Source organism: Lutra lutra, chromosome 17 (assembly GCF_902655055.1).
Source record: "Lutra lutra chromosome 17, mLutLut1.2, whole genome shotgun sequence".
Lineage (NCBI taxonomy): Eukaryota > Metazoa > Chordata > Mammalia > Carnivora > Mustelidae > Lutra > Lutra lutra.
Window position 1 is genome coordinate 45,280,628 of NC_062294.1, and position 18,874 is coordinate 45,299,501.

Consider the following 18,874-nt stretch of genomic DNA (forward strand, 5'->3'; position numbering starts at 1 on the left):
TGTGTGGTTGATGGGGGGATGATATTTTTCAATAATGGCAATGTTATAGTCAAAATCCTAACTACAGAAAATAGAATTGTTGTTGCCAGGGACTGAGGGGAGGGGAAAATGGTAGCTAGTGTTTAATGTGTACAGAGTTTCAGTTGGGGAAGATGAGAAAGTTCTGGAGAAGGAGGGTGGTGATGGTTGCCCAAGAATGAGAATGTACTTAATGCCACAGAACTGTACATTTGAAAGTGGTTAAAATGAGGGGCGCATGGGTGGCTCAGTGGGTTAAAGCCTCTGCCTTCGGCTCAGCTCATGATCTCAGGGTCCTGGGATAGAGCCCCGCATCGGGCTCTCTGCTCAGCAGGGAGCCTGCTTCCTTCTCTCTGCCTGCCTCTCTGCCTACTTGTGATCTCTTTCTCTCTGCCAAATAAATAAATAAATAAAATCTTTTTAAAAAATAGGTATTGCTATTTCCTTTCTGGGAGTTTCAATGAATTTGTCCATTTCATCTATGTTGTCAAAATTATGGGCGTAGAGTTATCCATAGTATATAATCCCTATCCTTTTGATGCCTGTAGGGTCTGTAGTGTTGTTCATGCCTCTTTCATGCCTGATACTTTGTTCATGCCTCTTTCATGCCTGGTACTTGTAATTTGTCCACTGTCCTTTTTGACACAGACAAAAAGAGGCCAGAAAAAAATTATTTAAATCAGAGCTGAGAGAGCCAGCTGGGCCATCCTTATTTTTGCTGCCTTACCTGGCTGTTGGGTCAGTCTTCCTTTTTGAGGCTTCCTGTCCCTGGCCCATAGCCTTTGTACCCTCCATGTGGGTCTGTACTGCTTGGCCTCTGAGGTGACTCCAACTTCTCAGAATGTTCTCTTGCCCTCTATCCCTGGCTTCTCCCACAAAAGCAAACTCAGGTAGAGGGAATAGAATAACAAAGGAGACATCATGATGAAGTGTGGCAAATGGTAAGAAGGGCTCCCTGATAGAAGCTGATGAAAGGCTCAGCTTACCTGGAGAGAGGCAACTCTGAAGTTTCCATGGTGGGGAGTGGAGAACACGGAAAGAACACAGTTACTGGCAAGGACACCTTCCTTCACTTTACTACCCCGTTCCTTCAACTCTTATCTTCTTTGTTGCTAGAGGGAAGGGACTCATGAGATACTCTCAGGGCCCCCTCAACACTCACCACACCTGCTGTTTGGGACTCCAGTCATCAGCATGCAGAGCTACGAACAGGGAAACAGAGTCTGTCTCCACTGTGAAACTCCAAGAACTATGCCAGGTCTTCTGATTCTAAAGTCCATTTTCTTTCTACTATATCAGTGCCTCTTGTACTAATGCCAAATATTCATTCATTTTTGTGCCAGGTGCTTTCCTTCCTGTAGTCTTTAGGGGAGGATGGGGGAGGCAAGTAAGGAAGAGGACAAGGGAAGACTCTTCTGCCTGAAGGTCTCCAGAGGGTGAGCACCCACTAGCTTTTGGGATGTTTCCCCATTCTCAGGAGTATATATCTGGTCTCTCTGGCTACCTTTCTGGGGAAGCAATGTTTGAGGTAGAGGGACACATTACAGCGATGCTACAAACGGGAACCTCCTCTTTATTCCACATATGGAAGCTGGTTTCTGGAGCTAGTTAGGGAAAGTGCTTTGGCCTGGCCCTATCTCTGTGTGGGCCCTAGGGATAAGGGTCTAGATTAGGGCGACAAGGCCTTCCCCCAGGTGGGAATGAAAAGTCCTGACCTTGCGTCAGTCCCAAATTAGGGGGTGGGAGCAATGATGTGGGGCATTTCCTTGGTGAGATGAATATCTGCTTGGGGCAGGCTCTTCCAGGCAAGTTCCAAGATCCCATACTGAGCAATGCCCATATGATTGATGGTATGGATGTTATTCTGACCTGGGAGGGGAACCACCTCCTGGAACTCCAGAGGACCTTTAGGGTTTCGAGAGCCACCACAAAACAGGTGGTAGAACAAGCGCTCCCCGGGAACCAGCTCCATGGCCTTTCGGGCCTCCTCGTAGGTGATCTCTTGGGATTGGGGTTCATCTCTCAGTAACAGCTCCTGAAGCAGCTTCTGGATTCGGGGGGACTTAAGTTGGTACAGGTCCACGAGCTGATGGAACTGTTCCATCCAAGCAGCGCTGTCTTTTGCATATCGTTGCTGCAACATCTGCAAGACGTGGTACAGTGCCACAAATGTCTCCCAGAGAGGAACCTCTTCCTTCTTCTTAGCGACGGCCTGGGCCTTCTTCTCCAGCTTGGGCAATCTGGGAAACCTGCCTTTGTCCTTAAAAGCCCAGAAGTCTTTTTGAAACATCAGGGCAAGGGTTTGTTTTTCCACAGAGGCCTGGGCACCTGTGACAGTGTCTCCCGTAGCAGGAGGAAAGTGTGGCACCTCCATCTCCTTGAGAGCAGTGGATATCTGCCCTGCCCAGGCACTCCTGTAAGGCTCTTCTAGAAGATGCCAGTTTACACCCTTTGGGGTGGGGATCCCTTTGGTACCTAATGGGGACTTTGGTGTGGGGCCACCGAAAGGTTTTAACCAGCTTTCCTTTCCTTTTATAGGTGGGATCACTTTCGGGTACTTTGGACCCAGGGACTCCTTACTGGGTTTTGAGATACGTGCGCTTCGTGATTCCAGGATCTGCCTGTGACGATACACAATGGCTTTAAGTTGGGCCAGATGAAGCCAATCTAGGTTTCCCTTTGTGGTGAGGTCTTTGAGAAGCTGGCACAATCTGTGGAAACTCTCCCTAGAAAGCTGTTCTCCTGCCTCCATCCGTTCTAGAACATGGTGGATCCAGTCTATATCTGAGAGTCCTACCTGAGCACCTACTTCCTTGGCCCAGATTTGGGGCAAAGGTACCCCAGTCTTTCTCATAAGGACTGGATGCTGCTGCAAAATCCACTGCAACTTGGGGTCTAGTGGTTTGCCTTGGAGTTTGTGAGCTTCCATGGTCTGCCTCAATATGTCAGGTAAATATGGAGTCTTTAAGTCTCGTTCTGGGGACTCCAAAACTGTATCCAAAACTTGTAGAGGTCTGGGCTTATATTTCTTCAACAGTTCTCCTTGTCTGTCCATAAACCTTGACTCTGGAAACATCCTGGATGCCTCAAGTGCTCTGGCCTTTTCTTCCGGGGATACTTGTTTTGTAGACACTGGCACTGGTATCTTCTCTTGCGTGTCCAGAGCTATTATTTTCTTGGAAGGGACTTTCAGAACTTTTAGTTGTTTAGCAGTGTCTCTGATATCAGGGATTCTTTTTCCAATAGAAGGGATTATTTCTCTTTCCCTTTGGTCCTTTTGTCTTTCTGCTTGTGACTTAAATAATTTTCCTGTTTTTAAGATCTCTTTTTTCTTGTCTTTTTTCAAAGAGCTTTCCCCCTTTTCTTTCTCACTCAGACTTTCTGACTCTTCCTCACTCAGACTTTCGGACTCTTCTTCACTCATGCTTTCTTCCTCCTCCTCCCCTTCCTCCTCCTCCCCTTCCTCCTCCTCCTCTTCCTCTTCCCCTTCTTTCTCCTCCTCCTTCTCTTCCCCCTCCTGTGCCTTCTTCTTTTTCTTCTTCTTCTCCTTCTTTTCCTTCTCTTTCTCCTTCTTCTTTCTCTCTTCCACCTCTACCTCCTTCTCCTCCACCATCTTCCTTTCCTCCTCTTCCTCCTCCTCCTCTTCCTCCTCCTCCTCTTTTTCTTCCTCCTCCTCCTCCTCTTTCTCCTCTTCCTCAGACAAACTCTCTCGCTCTACTTCATCCAGTAAGTTTTCTATTTCTCTGGATAGGCTCGTTCTACTCTCTTCTTGACTGGGAAGCTTTTCCTTTGGTGTATCAAGTGTCTTTAGCTCTTTTCTCTTTTTCAACCTTTGTTCAAGCAGTGGTATTACCTCTTCATCCTTTGTTAGTTCTTCCTTCTCTTCTTCCTGTATGACTTCTCTCTGTTGTCTGGCTAATCTGCTTTCTTCCTCAGTTATTTTTTTCTCTTTCTTTATCATTCTTTTCATTTCCTTGGCCAGTTTTCTCTGCTTCTTAGCCAGTCTCTTCTCATCTTTGGTTACTTCTGGTTGTTCCACAAAAAAATCCCACTGTTTGGCATCAAGCTTATTTTGTTCCTTGCTCAATCTCCTTTCCTTAACCAAGAAGTTCCTCTTCATCTTTGTCATCTCTATTTCTTCCTGGATCACTTTCATTTCTTCTCTGGTAAGATCTCGAAGTGCCTTTAAGACTTTGCTGCTCACTTTTGATTGTGCCTTGGAAATGCCTTCCTTTTCTTTACTCAACTTCCTTACTACTTTGGCCAGCTTCCTCTCTTCCTGGGCATACACTCTTCCTCCTCTGGTAAATTCCAGTTTTTCTTTGGCAATGTCCCTTTGCTTTGTGGCCAATACCCTATCTTCATACCTCAGTATCTTCTCCTCTAGTGACAATTTCCTCTTGATTTGTTCTAGTTCATTCTTGGTCACTCTGAACTGTTTTAAGGTTTCTTTAGTCTCTCCTGTGGAGAGAATCTGGCTTTCCTCAGCCAGCCTGACCTTCTCCTGGGCCAGTTTCTTCATTTCTTTGCTCAGTGCCTTTTTTTCCTTAGCACTATCCCAGTCTCCTCTGAGCATTTTCAGTTCTTGGAAGACCCCTCTCTTTTCCATAGCTAATTCCATCTTGTCCCAGGCTAGATTGTGCCGCTTCTGAGCCAGACTTTCTTCTAATTGGGTCAACTTTTTCTCAGCCTCATCCACCTTCTCCTTCCTCTGGGCAAGTGTTTCCTTTTCTTCCACAAGCTTCTCCTCTTCCTGAGCAAGTTTCTTCTTGTACACGTCCAGTTTCTCCTTTGCTTGGACTAATTTATTTTTGTTCTGGGCAAGGTTTTCTGTGATCTGGAGGAGATTCTCTTTCCTCTGAGCCAATCTCACTTTCTCCTGGAGCAGATTCTCCCTCTCCTGAGCCAGAGACTTCCCCCTCCAGTATAGTATATTCCTGCTGTTTGTGAGTTTTTCCTTGTCCTGGGCCAATTTTTCTTTTTCCTGGACCAGTTTTAACTTGTTCTCCATCAGTTTCTTCCTTTTCTCAGCAAGTCTTTCCTCTTCCTCAGGTAGTTTCTCCTTGTCCTGGGCCAGTTTCTTCTCCTCCTGAATCAGCAGTTCTTCTTCCAGGACCAGCGCTTTCTCTTCCTTACTCAGTTTCTGCTCTTGCCAGGCCAGGGTCCTGTCTTCCTGAGCCAGTTCTTCCTCTTCCTCAGCTAGATCGCTCAAGTCCTGATTCATTTCCTCTTCTTTCCGAGCCAGTTCCTCCTCTTCCCACATCAGCTCCTTCAATTCCTGGGATAGTTCTTTTTCTTGCAACGCCAGATCTTGCTCCTTCTGGGTCAGTTTTTCCGTTTTCTGGGCCAGCATCTTTTTTACCTCAGCCAGCTTCTCTCCTTTCTTTGCTATTTTCTCTTCTTCTCCAGCCAGTTCCTCAAATTGCTTGGCCAGTTTCTTCCTCTTCTGGGCCAGTTTCTCTGCTTCTTGGCTTAACTTCTCCTCTCTTTGGGCCAATTTTTCCTCACTGTGGACAAACTTCCTCTCTGCCTGGACCATTGTCCTGTCTCTCTGAGCCAGTTTCCCATATTCCCTGGCCAGTTTTCTCTCTTCCTGGGCCAGTTTTCTCTCTTTCTGTGCCAGCTTCTCTTCTTTCTGGGCCAGCTTCCTTTCTTCTTGGGCTCGTTTCCTTTCAGCCTGGGCTCGTTTCCTCTCAATCCAGGCCTGATCATATTCCTTTCGGATCTGTCTCTCCTCTTTTGACATCAGCTCTTCTTTCTCTTCTCCTTCTTCTTCCCATTCCTGAGACACTTCTCCCCCTTCCTGAGACACTTCTTCTCCCTTCAGGGTCAATTCCTGCTCAGGTTTGTGTTCCTCTCTGGACCTGTCCACTCTCTTTTCCCAGAGCTCTAACCACTCATCCCATCTCAGCTTCTTCTTGTCCACATCCAGCTTTTCCTCCCCTGGGAGTGGCTTCCTTTCATCTGTTTGTTGTTTCTCCTCTTCCTCCAGATGCCTCTTGTCCCAAGCTTTTTTCCATTCATCCCAGGGTATCTTCTCATCCTGGGCCTGTTTCCACTCATCCCAGGACTTCTTCCACTCCTGCCAAGACAGCTTCCTCTCAGCCATAACTGGGCTTTCTTCTTGCTTAACTACTTCCTCTTCTGGTTTGGCCACTTCCTCTACTGCTGGGCTCACATCCCTCTCTCTTTTGCTCACTGTCTCTTTTTCACCCACTTCTATTTCCTGCTGAACTTCTTTCCTCTCTTGCTTGAAGGGCTTCTTAAAGGATTTCTTCTCTTCTTTCTTCGATATTCGTTTTCCCTTGGTTCGACCACCTGGTCCTAAAAAGAGAACTTTCTTTTTCTTGACTTTTTTGGGAATCACCTGGGTTTCCTGCACAGCTGGCATGTCCCCTGCTTCCTTTTGCTCTTGCACCTCTGGTATCTCGTCCTCCCTTCTGCTTATTATGTCATCTCTAATCGCCCCTTCATGAATAAAAATTGGTTTCTCCTCTGGCCAGGCTACATCCCAGTTGAGGTCCTCAAGCAGAACCTCACTTTTTTCCTCCAACAAGGGGCAGATCTCCTGGAAAAGCTCCCAGCTGGGCTGTCGATCTGCCAGCACCTCCTGAGCCATGGCCACCAGCTCCATGTTTAGAGCTTCTGACATGTGTGTTTGGGAACCAGATATTCTAAGGGTCATAAGACGACATAGATCATCCCGCCATGATGAGCTGTCTTCAGGGACGGTCTTGCGGCCAGGCGCCCCAGCGGCACCCCGCCCTTGGGCTTTCAGCAGCTTCACAACTGGTTCTTCCTTTACAGCAGCCAGAGTTTCCTCAATTGTAACTTCGGCTTCTTTTGTCTTCTTCTTGTGCCTCTTTTTGGGTTTCCGCGCTGTTCTTTTCTTGCCTTTTCTCTCATGGATTTTCCTTAGCGTCTTCAGGGTCAATGCAAAATGGTCCTTTGAGGTGTCTTTCTCTGGAGGTTGTGGCTCACCATCTTTTGAACTCTTTAACACACTGATGGTCGAAGAGATTCTAGGATGGGCGACTGTCTCCCCCACCGAAACCGGTGCAGCTTCCCTCTCATCAATTTCACCCTCTAAGAGACCTTGCTGTCTGCCAGCCTCTTTCATCTTCTTGAGGGCCCGCCACAATTTTCGGGCTGTAGGGAAGATCAGGAGATGGAGATAAGAAAGGCAGGGGATGCTTAAGTCACTTCTTTCCCACTAATGGTATGAGTAAGAAGAATTGCCGTAAAAGAAGTAGCAACAGAGGGAGCTGAGGCCTTAAAAAAAAAAAAAAAGAGTTTTCCTTACTTTATTCTGGTGCTCCCCCCTTCTAAATCCTGTGGAGATAAGCATTGGAGTCTCCCTGAGTTTGGGTAGATTCTTCCTAGGAAGTTTGTGTGAAAAGATGCATCTACTTGTCTCTGGTCCTACCTGATTGATATCTCTTGACCCATGTTAGCCCTAACTGTTTTGCCTCTTGGGAACCATGAGACATGAATCAGATCACCCCATACGTACCATGCTTTTTGCCCCCCTTTTTGCCTTTGCCAGACTTAATGGGAGCTTTAGATTCTTCAGGAATTACGTCAGGTTGCTTGGAAAGGGATAGACGTTCAGAAACCCTTGAGACCTCTAAAGAAAAAGCAGGCTTTTCCTGTCCCTCTGACAAGGTCAGGTTTTCATTCAATCGCTGCTCCACTTGAGTGTGAAGTATTTGGAGATCTGTGGCCCTTATCCCCAACAGATGGTCTAGGGATTCATCCCCAATCATTTCCTGCCTGTAAAAGTCAAAGGAGGGGAAAGACCAGGATGAATCAGGGAAAGGACAACAGGGAGAATGAGAAGGAAGGAACTGCAAACTGCTGTGGAACAGGCAGGGGGCTTGGCACAGTGGCCAAGAAAGACAGTGTACGTTGAGATAGAGGATGGCCAAGAAAAAAGAAGAAGTCTAGAAAGCCAAGGTGGCAATGAATGGAGTGGTTTTTATGGGGAATGAAGAGGTAGGAGAAAAGAATGAGCAGGGGAACTCAGGAGTTAGGGGACAGACAGGAACAGGAGAAAAAGTGGAGACAGGAGTGAGCCATCAGGATTGTCAGGACAGTCTAGGAATGGAAAAAGACAATGAAAGAGAAAAAGGACAGTAAGAGTTAATGGAGAGGTATGAAGAGAGAGTGAAGGAAGGGAAAGGGCGAAGGAAACTAGAGGCTAGTCAAGAATTGCAGAAGGCACAAAGAACTTACTGCATCTCCCGGAAGGTCTCTCGGTGCTGGATCAAGCTTAAGAGTGAGGACTTACAGTGGATTCCAGTGTCAGGTATGAGGGTCAGGGCCTTACTCCTCACTCTTTGGTCCTTGTCCATCAATCCTTGGGCCAGAGGCATGGCAAAAAGATGAGTAATCATTCCTAGACGCTTTAGCCCTTCCCAGGCTAGCTCTCGGATCAGCGGGTTGGAATTGGCGGTATCATCCAGTAGGCGACGGGCTGTTTCAGAGCGCAGGGATGAAGACACCTCGTAAGAGGCAAAGATTTGTCCCAGGGTACCAATGCAGCATTGGTACTTCAGTGGGGAAGCATGGATCATAATGTTGAGGATTGTCTCCACCAGGCTATTAATAGCTATTTCACTCATCTTTTTCCCTAGCCAACTACGGTTTGCTGAGTCTGTAAGGACACTGTAGGTTACATCCTTGGTCAGTCTCATTTCTATGAAGTTGTCATCCTCCTTTTCATAGGAATATTCTCCTGCATCATCACTTAGAGACTTTTCCCTACTGTGCCAGAAGAAGAATTGCTGGGACTTGTCCCATTCCGTTTCCCACACAGGTGAATGCAGGTTGCACTGTAGGTATATTGGGCTTCCCTCTGGCCAAAGACGGGCACGAATCACTGAGTTGGGGATGTAGCAGTCAGGAGCCAAGAGCCATTCCCGCCCATGACCAAAGTAGCATCGCAGTATTTGGTAAGGGTTGAGTCCATCCCAGGTAGACAACTGTAGTTGGGGAGGAACCACATAATGGGGAGGCTTGCTCACCTCCATCCCAACAGTCTCCTCTTTATATGAGAAACCGCGTCTGAAGGAAGACAGTATCATGGGGCTCCCTTGCTCATCTTCTTCTATGACATGTGGCACTGTATGATCAAAGGCAATGGCCCGCTTATTGACAAGTTTCTCTAGACCTGCTAATTCCTGTTTCCCTTTTCCAAGGTAGATGTACTTGGGCACAAACATGGTCTCAAAGGAGAAGAAGAAGCTTGGGGCGAAAGGCTTAGGAGCCTCTAGCACTTCATCTGGCATGCTCATAAAAGAAAGGCGAGCCAGCAGGTTTGGGTGAAGCAGTTTGAGACATGACACCAGATAAAGACTCTGGTTAAAAGTCACAAGCAAGTCACCCCGGTCGTTTGCAAAGCAGAGTGGGCCAAAGTGCAGTGATGAATCCAGCATGGCTACAAGTCTGCCATGGAAGTTCCAGACCCGGACAGACCCATCAATACCCCCTGTGACAAAAAGACCCAAGGACAGGCAGACATCGAAGGATGTGATGGTACACTGGTGCAGAGGCAGTGTCTCTATATACATTGAGCCTTCTTGTGACTCAGAGGACAGAAAATCATGGAACTTCCAGAGACGCAGACAGTTAGTTTCTGTGATAGCGCCCACAGAGGTGGGTAAGAGTATCAGGTGTTTTAGGTGACAGCTGCTGAGAATGCTGGCGAGCGTCTTCAAATGCACTCGCTTCCCCTCGAGCACAGTTTCTGATAGGTGTATGTAGTCATCCATTCCATAGGAACAGAGCAAAGAGTTTTCTCGGCTACCAAAAAGCCCTCCAGGTAGTGTAGAGAGTGCCAGGATAGCTCCAAAGTGCATGAACTTCTCTATTCGGGCACAGTAGTTCTGGGAAAGCACTCTGATCACCCCACTCTGGTGTCCAGAGAACATGAGTCCTTGTAGACCCCGCCCCAGGTGGAAATGCCCATAAGCCAGACATTGTACCCAGTCCCGAGAGTCTGGGGAGGTGCACAAGAGATACTTGGCTGGGCAAGGGCAGCGGGTCGTGTCAAACACCAGCACCTCTGTGGTGCCTGTTGCTACAAAGAGCTCCTCTTTTTCTGGGTCATAGGCCCAATCCACAGCCCGGTCCAGGATCGAGAAGGGCCAGGTGAGGACGAGCAGATCCCCCGTGAGTGGGGACACAAAGCGCAATAAGCCATCCTCGGTAGTGCACAGGATCCGGAACCAGTTCTCACCGCAGCGGACCCGACGCAGCTGCTGGGGAGCAGAGCCGCAGACGTTGAAGAGGCTGTAGAAGCAAGGCAGACGGCGCAAGGAGAAGGTGTGGGTGGTTTGGCAGAAGAAAGTAGTGTTGTCAATAAACTCGAGTTCATACAGCGCCTCGCCAAGTTCTAGCCGCCGCAGCAGGTTGCCCAGAGTCAGGTTCCACTCCTTGATCAGGCCTTCCTTGCCGGCTGTGAGCAGAGTGTGGGCCTCCGGCCGGCTGCGAATACAGATCACCGCCGAGACGTGGGCCTTGAATCTGTGGAGAGAGTTTCCCCGGGCGATGCTCCATACTTGGATTTCCCCACTCTTATTTCCAGCATAGAGAAAGCCCTGGTCCGAGCAGGTGAAGCAGCAGGTGATAGGGGAGCCACTGGTGGTGGACATGAACCTCTGAACCTCTCCTAGCTGGCCTTGGCCCTGGCGCTCAAGGACCCTCACCACCGTCTCACACAGTGCAAGGACGGAGCCATTGGGACCGTTCAGACTGATGTCCTGGACGAGCTCATCCCCAGGCATGGGGACCATATGGGCTACTTGGAGGCCCCTGCCGCTCCGCTCAATGATCCAGGTGACCACTGCCCCCAGGATGCCCGACAGAAGCATCTTCATTTCCGGGTCATAGCAGAGGCAGTTGATGTTAAAGCGGCAGGGCACTATACCCAGGGGTTTGAACGACCGGAAGTGGTCCCCAAAGAGCCGCAAGATCAGGTCGCCACAGTAGGCCACGAGGATGTGAAAGGAACCTGTGTGGACCATGCACTGGATGGGCGGCAGTCGTTCAGTCATGGAGAATATTCTCTTCTCGACCATGTCATCAGTTTTGCTCTTCATCCATACGACAGCCTACAAGAGAGTAAGATGGACCCTGACTAGGCGAGATAGTAGGAGAGGAAAGGGCTGAATATGCGGCTCCTTTGCCTTGTGCTTGTGCTGAGGAGGACTCGGAAGACTCTCGAGTGTTTTTACCCCCTCCCCCTGGTTATGGGAATTGGAAATAACTGTAGAAGCAGGAAGTCTGGGACCCTTTCCCTAACCTTGGTCTACTTGAGGGAAATCAGAAAATCTCTTCAAGGAGAGATGGTAAGGGAGGAGGGGGGGATCCCTAGATCTCCGTCATTTTTTCTTTTTTTTTTTTTTAGGTTCTATTTATTTATTTGACAGAGAGAGACACAGCAAGAGAGGGAACACAAGCAGGAGGAGTGGGAGAGGGAGAAGCAGGCTTCCCGCTGAGCAGAGAGCCTGATGCGGGGCTTGATCCCCTGAGATCATGACCTGAGCCAAAGGCAGACGCTTAATGGCTGAGCCACCCAGGTGCCCAGCGGTCATTTTCATTCAAGAGGTAGATCTCCCTTTGTCAGTTTGGGATGAGAGCTTATGTGGTCACGGCCCCTGTCGAGTGAGCTAAGAAGGAGAGGGAAGGTGAGGTAGTTTTACCTGTATTTCTTTGGTGCTTGTCACCCAAGAGAGGGAGGCGAAGAAGTTGGCATCACTGAAGTAATAGCATATAAGAGGCATATTTTGAGGATGGCGAGACTCTCTGAACAGTATCTGGGACTGGTCACTCAGCACGACCACTTCATTCTTTGGGTCTTCTGACATTTGCTGGGGAGAGGCCTGGCATGAATTGACAGACCAGGACACACATGCACTAAATATACTCTCACACAAGTCGCAACAGAAGCCTTTCCCATGGTCGTGCCTCATGCCTGTTAACACCCACACACGCACAACTTGTCACTCGTAGTACACCTGCAGTTTGTGAGCAGGTAACACAACACGAGACATAAGAGAGAACCAAACCCCTAACAGGGCCTGAATGGACAAATTTCATGGTGTGAGCACGGGGGAAAACAGATGTTCTTCCCAGCATACCCGTTTGCTAACACTCCTTTTGTCTAGAAGGTACAGATGTCATAAAAGACGTATTTAACACATTACCCAGGCTGCGGACCTACACGAAATGTAACCAGAGTGTGACAAAAGTCAGTGCAACTTTAAGTTCTTAAGGCTTAAAAGTACACAAAGTTAAGACTATAACACCCTACCTTTAAGCTTGACAGAGGAAGATCATATGCAATATGTATTATCGCACAGCAAGAAGAGCGTGCGCTGTGACACATTCACCTGGTAGTTCACACAGAGCCAACCAGAGCAAAACTGAGCTTGGCCAGTGTTATGCCTGCTGCCTAATCCCTTCTGTTTTAGAAAAATCTCTCTCCCCAAAGGTTTGGTTCCTCTGACAATGCTCCAGAGTGTTCCCCTTCCACTACCAAAATGTACTTGCGAGAGATCCCTAGGCTTGTTTGGAAATGAACGGTCCACTTCCTACTGAGGGGACAATTGTTTTATGGTCTACTGTGTCTGTTTTCTGCTTCCCCAGAAAATCTATGCTCTTCTGAAGTGCTCATAACAATTAAGGTATATAGAGGCCAATAACACGTTTATGTCCTATATATGTATTACCTTGCTTTTATGTATGATGTCATTTAGGAGGTATTTAAAATCCTTCCATAGGGGAATGAGTCTGGTAGACGACATCACCTTGATTATTCCTTGGTCCTCCTCAGGACCGTTGCTTAAAATACCTGTGGGAATCCAAAGGATGCCAGCTTAGATGTTACTACTTTTTGAGGAACTAGGGCTTAGAAGTCAAGATCCATGAACTCATGTGTATTGGATATTTCTTGAACGTCAGGAGCCATCCATAAGACACATTTTCTCATTTAACCTTCACTGAGGCCCAGTAATGTATGTATAACCCCATTTTATAGATGAGGAAATTGAGGCTTGGGGAGGGTGAATCAAAGAGTTGAGGATTGAATCTTAACATTGGCTGTCATGACCCTGTAGGATATTATGGGCGAAGGAAGCAGGGAGGGGGGGCTAGAAGGGAATACCGTCCCAGACAAATAACATTTCTTTGTTGCTGGTGATGTGTCAAGAGAGCATTATGCCAGGACTTGGCAGTTCCTGGAGTGCAGTCCCTGGATCTCCTGCTCTGGAACTCCTAGGGAAAGAGTGTGTCTTAAAATGCAGATCCCCAGGTTCCATCGTAGACCAACAGAAGCAGAACCATGGCAGTGGGACCCAGGGACCTTCACGTCTAACAAATTCCCTAGGTGATTCTATGGACATTCAAGTCTGACTATTAGAAGAGGAAATTGGAATGAGGGGGTCCCCCAGGACTAAGAGTCAACCCCACTTGCACCGCTGGAGAAAGGATCCAGCCTTCTGGCTTTGCCGGCCTTCCCAGGTTTGTGGAATCAAGAAGCTCTCACACATGAGGCCTCTGCCATGCGTCTTCCCCATGCCCTTCTCCTTGGCCTTCGTGAGGACAAACCTCTACTTTTCCTCCTTGGATTGAGAAACCTACTTTTTAACAAGTCCCCTCTGTCAAGGAGTCTGTCATTACTGGTTTGACGATCGGCTTGTTTTCACTTGTAAAAGAAAAATGCCAGCCTTGCCTACTTCACAGGGTTGTTGCAAAGATCAAATAAGATAATTCCTGTGAATTCCTCCTTAAGGGTACTCTGAAGCAACAAACAATTAACAATTGCTGTTTGTAGGCTGGTCTGGTTCTCAGACCTAAGCGGTTCTCTCCATGACAGCTAAATTTATAGTCTGGCCAGCAGAGGGCAATGGAGGCCAACCTTGTACCTGCCAGAAGGAGGAAAACTGATGCACTTTGAGTTTGGAGAAGTAGCTCCTTCCAGAGTGAGATCCCGAGGCCAGCAGCATCTGCACCACCTGGGAACTTGCTGGGAATGCAAGTTACTGGGCCCCACACCAGACCTACTGAACAGGTAACTGACGGTAGGGCCCCCAAAGCTGATGTTTACAATCTCTCTGGCTGATCTTAGGCACACTAAACTCTGAGAAGCACTTACCTGGGGTGCTTGGAGTTCCAGATCAGTTTGGCCCGGGCCTCCTGAGATGAGGTTAACAGAACCCACCCTCTGGCATGGCTCGGCCTAGGCCCTGTGTTGCCACAGAGACTTGGTGGCTGGATTTGGGGGAAGCAGTACGCAAAACGTATCATCCTCTCATGTGTAGAACGGGTTAGGGCCCCCCACCCAAAGTTTTCACATCAATCACTTCATTCCTTTTCAAAAGAATCCTGAGAGGCAAATAGTATTATCTCCATTATACATTATGGGGACCATGAATTCAGAGTGGGAAAGGGATGTGTTCAAGGCTATGTGGGATAGATTCAAGACTAAGAGCTGATCCACAGGTCAGGCTGCTTCTACCATATCAGAGGAGGAAGAGGCTGCCAGCTGATGCCCAGGAAGCTCTCCGACCCACGGGCTAACTAATGGGAATTGGTAACTGGCTGTCAGAGACACTAATGTCCCCTCCGTCTCTGTACTCTGCCCAAGGCTGCATGCTGCCCTCCTGCCATTCCATTTTCACATTCTCTTCCCCTACAAGCCTACACTTGCTGCTCCTTTGGACCACTTTTCAGGAGCCAGTGTGAACTGCTTCAGATCCTGCCCATCAGTGGATGGCCCAGTGGGCCAGGCCCCACAGCTTATATTTACCCCAGTGGCTCCTCCTTGAGACCCCCGAGCTACTGAGAGAGTAGTGATTTGTAACAAATGTGCAGTCACGCCATCACTTTCCATTGTTTCTAACGTCTCCTCTGGGTCCAACTTCTCTTGGCTAGCCTACAAAACGCAAGTGGTTAGGACCCTTTGCGGGCACATTCCTTGGGGGTGAGTGGGAAAGAAGGCCTTCGAAACCCAAGCCTCTGTGTGTTCTTTTGGACACTCTCTCTTACCCCATTTACCACCTCTCTCCTAAAGTTCCCCCACCTTTGATCCCCTAATGCCATTATCTGCCCTTAAAAGCAAATCTGGAGTGAGCTCCAGATGCCTTTGTCCCAGTGGTCTTGACTTTTTAGTATCGTGATACCCCAGGGGTTATCTCTCAAATGGGAGAATTCAGGTCCTGCAGTCAATTTAGGGGAGTGAATATTTGAAGCCAAGATTTGGTATGTCCTACTGACTATGAAGGCAAACCAGGTCTGTGACTGGGCACCGCACTACATCCTTTTCTTAGCCACAGTCCACTCCAAGGTGTTGGGATGGAAGGCCAGACTCCAAGTCCTGTCTTTGTAATAAAGAGAATTGCCTCTAGGGGGCACTGCACTCCATGACAGTACGGGCCCCTGGTCTCCTTTTGGGTCACTCAGGGGCTCCATATGCTATTGTAGGAAGGGGAGGGTATACAGTTCTTGCCCCATAGAGCTTACGGTTCAGCAGGGAAGGCGAACATCAAAGAATTGTCATAAAATTTGACTACAATGAGAAATTCTGAGTGTTGGGTTCTATTATTCTTTGAACTTTTCTGCAATTTTTAATCTTCCCAAGCATAAAGCCAATTAAATTATGCTATTGATTCACTTTTAAGAAAGAAAGGAAAAAGTGCTGAGAGTATATATAGCAAGGAGACTTGGCCACCCAAAAGGAGGGTGATGTGTGCTCCACTGTCGAGATAATGCCCTGCATGAATCCCATGGCCTCATAGGTGGCTCTCACAGGAGGAGACAAGGATGCAGAAACCCAGTATCAGAAGGGCCTAGTTAATTAGTCAGAGGGGCTATAATGCCACAGGCAATCTTGGAAAAGGAGTAGGCATTTTAAATACATTGTTTCATTGAATTCTTATGATGATTCTATGACTTAGCTAACATCCTCCATTTAAACTTTTAAAAATGGACATAGTATGGGGCTCCTGGGTGGGTTAGTGGGTTAAGCCTCTGCCTTCGGCTCAGGTCATGATCTCGGGGTCCTGGGATCAAGCCCCACATTGGGCTCTCTGTTCAGCATGGAGCCTGCTTCCTCCTCTCTCTCTGCCTGCCTCTCTGCCTACTTGTGATCTCTCTGTCAAATAAATAAAAGTCTTTTCTAAAAAATGGACTTGGTAAAAAATATTCAAAAGATGCTATAGAGCATAGATTGAAAATGTCACCTTTTCACACGTGATAACCTATCTTTGTTTCCCCTTCACAAAGGTAACGGTGGTTGTATCTTTCCATGGCTGTTCTGTACATACCCAAGTGTGTATGTGCAAGATAACCCTTACAAATAGTGGTGCACTACACACTGTTCTGCACCTCTTTCTCACCTAATATATCTTAGAGATGAACTCATATTAATACATATAGCTCGCTCTCATTTTTCAGCAGTTGCCAGCGGCCTGGTATTGATCATTTATTTATCCAACCTTCTATTAATGGACATTGGGCAGTTTCCAACCTTTTGCTACAAGAACCCATGCCACAAATGAGTACTTTGTTTATGCCTCAGAGTTTTAATTTTATTTTAGTTAAATGAAATTTTAAAATTGGAGCCATGTAAATGTTTTCTCATTAAGCATAACTTATTTTGGATATAGTGGGTTAAATAAAATATTAAAATTAATTTTTCCCATTCCTTTAATTTTTTAATGTAATAATTAAAATGGCATTATAGAAAGTGGTTGCATTGTAATTGTGTTGGATAGTCTTGCTTTAGATTTTCTCTCTCTGGTGATGGTCTGATACCCCCCCACTGGACTTAGCTCCCTCAGGTAGGAACCCTGTCTTAACTTTCCACTGTCCCACAATCACCCAACCTGGCATGAAGTACAGGCTTAATACAGTTCTGTTGAATGAATGAGCAAATGAATGACCCTCTGCCCTCTCCCAGGAAGACTATATGCTTCCCAGTTTCAAGTCTTACTGAGCATCTTCTTGGAGGAAACAATGTTATTGACTGGGTTTTCTTGCTTGAGGGCCTTTGAGCTTCAGCAATCCCCTCGGTAACCCCTATGGAGTTGAAGTGGTAACATCCATTTTTTTTTTTTTTAAGGGTCGGATTCTTGATTATTTCTGCAGGTGAACTAAATTTGAACAAAATTCCCAGGCAGTAGGTACTCAACAAGCACCAGGCACCCTCAGAATGCCTGATCAACGACTGAAAGGTGGCTCACAGGGCCTCCAGGGCAGCCCTCTGGATGGTGGTCCTGAGGCTCCCATGGAGGAAAGAGCTCTGGAGATGCCTCGGCCGGCGAGAGGCCAGCACACCCGAGTTCCTAACACGCTCGGGCGTCCCGGCCCTCGGCGTGGGTAGGAAGGAGGGCGTGACCGCCTGTTCAAGGCTGGAGCCATCCATGCCTATTACCTGCGACGACAGGACTCCCGACAAGGGACGGGTACAGCGTGTGTGGATATACCCGGGAGCTCCTATGTGAACCAGCAGACCTACAAAGAGCGCCTGGGTAGCGACCTTGGGGATGCTGCGGGAAGACTCCGCGGGCGGAGCGGTTACCCTCCAACCCCGCGCGCAGTAGACAAACCCAGGCGAAGGGAGTGAGCGCGCGTGCGCACTCGCGCGCGCCCGGTAGGAAGAAGCTCAGCGCGCGCTTCTGCGCGCGCGCGCGCGTTCGAAAGGGAAAAAAAAAGCCTCCCCCGCGGGGGCCCGCGGCATTTAGGCCGGTGTTGGCCGGCGAGCGCGCGTGCGCGAGCGCGCAAAGACGCCCTCCACTGCCGCTCCCCTCCACTGGGGGTCTAGCGCACAGCTCCGCTGTCCCCGGCTCTCCCGAGGCTCGCGCCCTCGGGGTAAGTACCTCGCGCCTGGCGGAGAGAAGGGGTGAGTCCGCCGGAGGAAAGGTGGAGGCAGACAGGGCTGGGAGAAAGGGAAAAGCCGCTCTTGCAGAGCGAAGAGCTCGGCCAGGGGGCTGGAGTCTGCAGAAGACACGCCTCCATCCCTCACTCCCCTCGGGGCTGCGGAAGTGCTCTGGAGACTGGAGCGGCACGGAGGCGACAGGTGGACTACCATTCCCAGAAGGCGGCGCGGGGCTGCGCCTACTGGTCCCGGCAATACCTGCGCGCTAGGCTTCCCCCCCCCCCCCCCCAGTTTGCTGCCGCCTAGGGCGAAACTACAGTTCCCAGAAGGCTTCGCGCGAGGCGGCTTGGAAGTGGGCAGCCTGGAAGTCACTCGGGCCACCCGAGCTGGCGGCGTCTCCAGCGAACGGCGCGGAGCCGGACGCCGCGGTCGTGGGGCCCGCGGGGCGGGCAGCCGGGACGCCCAGGTATGTGGGTTCGGGTGCAGGGGCGGCCTCACGCAAGGGTGGCGGGCAATCGGTGTCCTCTCGGACCCCGAGGGTCAGCGCGGGTTGGAGACCCGGCGGACGGCCGGGTGTGGGCACCGGTTGTGGGGGGCGGCGGCGCCGGGACTCGCGCCCTCCGGACCTGGCCAGACCTGTGCCCGCATGGCTCAACTTTCGAGATGTGCTACCAGCAATGTATGGAAGAGCATGGGTGGGAGTCGGGTAGCTGTGGGTTCGCGTCCTGCCTCTGCCACTCGGGATCTGCGATCTAGGGAAACCGCACCGAACCTCAGTTTCCCCTTCGGTAAAATGGGAATAAGAGTGTCTTTTGCTGGGGATTCTGTTGAGATGTTGAGATATGGCGAATAAGGCGTTTGGCACATGGAAGGCACTTACTACATGTTTGCGCTATTGTTGGCTCCCATGAAATTGGGTGAAGGTGTTAACATCTACAGCATTGGGTTAGTTGAGGGTATGCATGTAAAGGGCCG

The 18,874-nt window shown here is 48.9% G+C and overlaps 2 protein-coding genes across 3 annotated transcripts in view; one reads left to right on the forward strand and one right to left on the reverse strand.

The window, feature by feature from the left end:
- Positions 1 to 1,583: 1,583 nt before the first annotated feature.
- LOC125088701 (WD repeat-containing protein 87-like) lies at positions 1,584 to 17,601 on the reverse strand. Its single transcript, XM_047710006.1, has 6 exons — positions 17,456 to 17,601; positions 12,753 to 12,874; positions 11,724 to 11,891; positions 8,254 to 11,132; positions 7,532 to 7,791; positions 1,584 to 7,167 (listed from the first exon to the last, which is right to left on the reverse strand). The coding sequence occupies exons 2-6, from the start codon at positions 12,825 to 12,827 to the stop codon at positions 1,751 to 1,753; spliced, it is 8,799 nt and encodes a 2,932-aa protein (XP_047565962.1). The 5' UTR covers positions 12,828 to 12,874; positions 17,456 to 17,601; the 3' UTR covers positions 1,584 to 1,750.
- A 156-nt stretch (positions 17,602 to 17,757) lies between these two features.
- The window catches only part of SIPA1L3 (signal induced proliferation associated 1 like 3), a 236,349-nt gene continuing 235,232 nt past the window's right edge, over positions 17,758 to 18,874 (forward strand). For both annotated transcript variants that reach the window (XM_047710004.1, XM_047710001.1), the window contains exons 1-2: positions 17,758 to 17,892; positions 18,191 to 18,365. The gene's annotated coding sequence lies outside the window, so the exon portion shown is untranslated. The remainder of the gene's footprint in view (positions 17,893 to 18,190; positions 18,366 to 18,874) is intronic.

What these genes read in the sequence shown, in the direction of transcription:
- LOC125088701 (XM_047710006.1), bottom strand. Translation starts at nt 12,827, where the DNA reads ATGTCGTCTACCAGACTCATTCCCCTATGGAAGGATTTTAAATACCTC. An exon ending in CAAGCACCAAAGAAATACAG is followed by an intron (nt 11,133 to 11,723) that starts GTAAAACTACCT and finishes ACTCTCTTGTAG; the next exon opens with GCTGTCGTATGGATGAAGAG. An exon ending in AAAGGGGGGCAAAAAGCATG is followed by an intron (nt 7,168 to 7,531) that starts GTACGTATGGGG and finishes TCTTCCCTACAG; the next exon opens with CCCGAAAATTGTGGCGGGCC.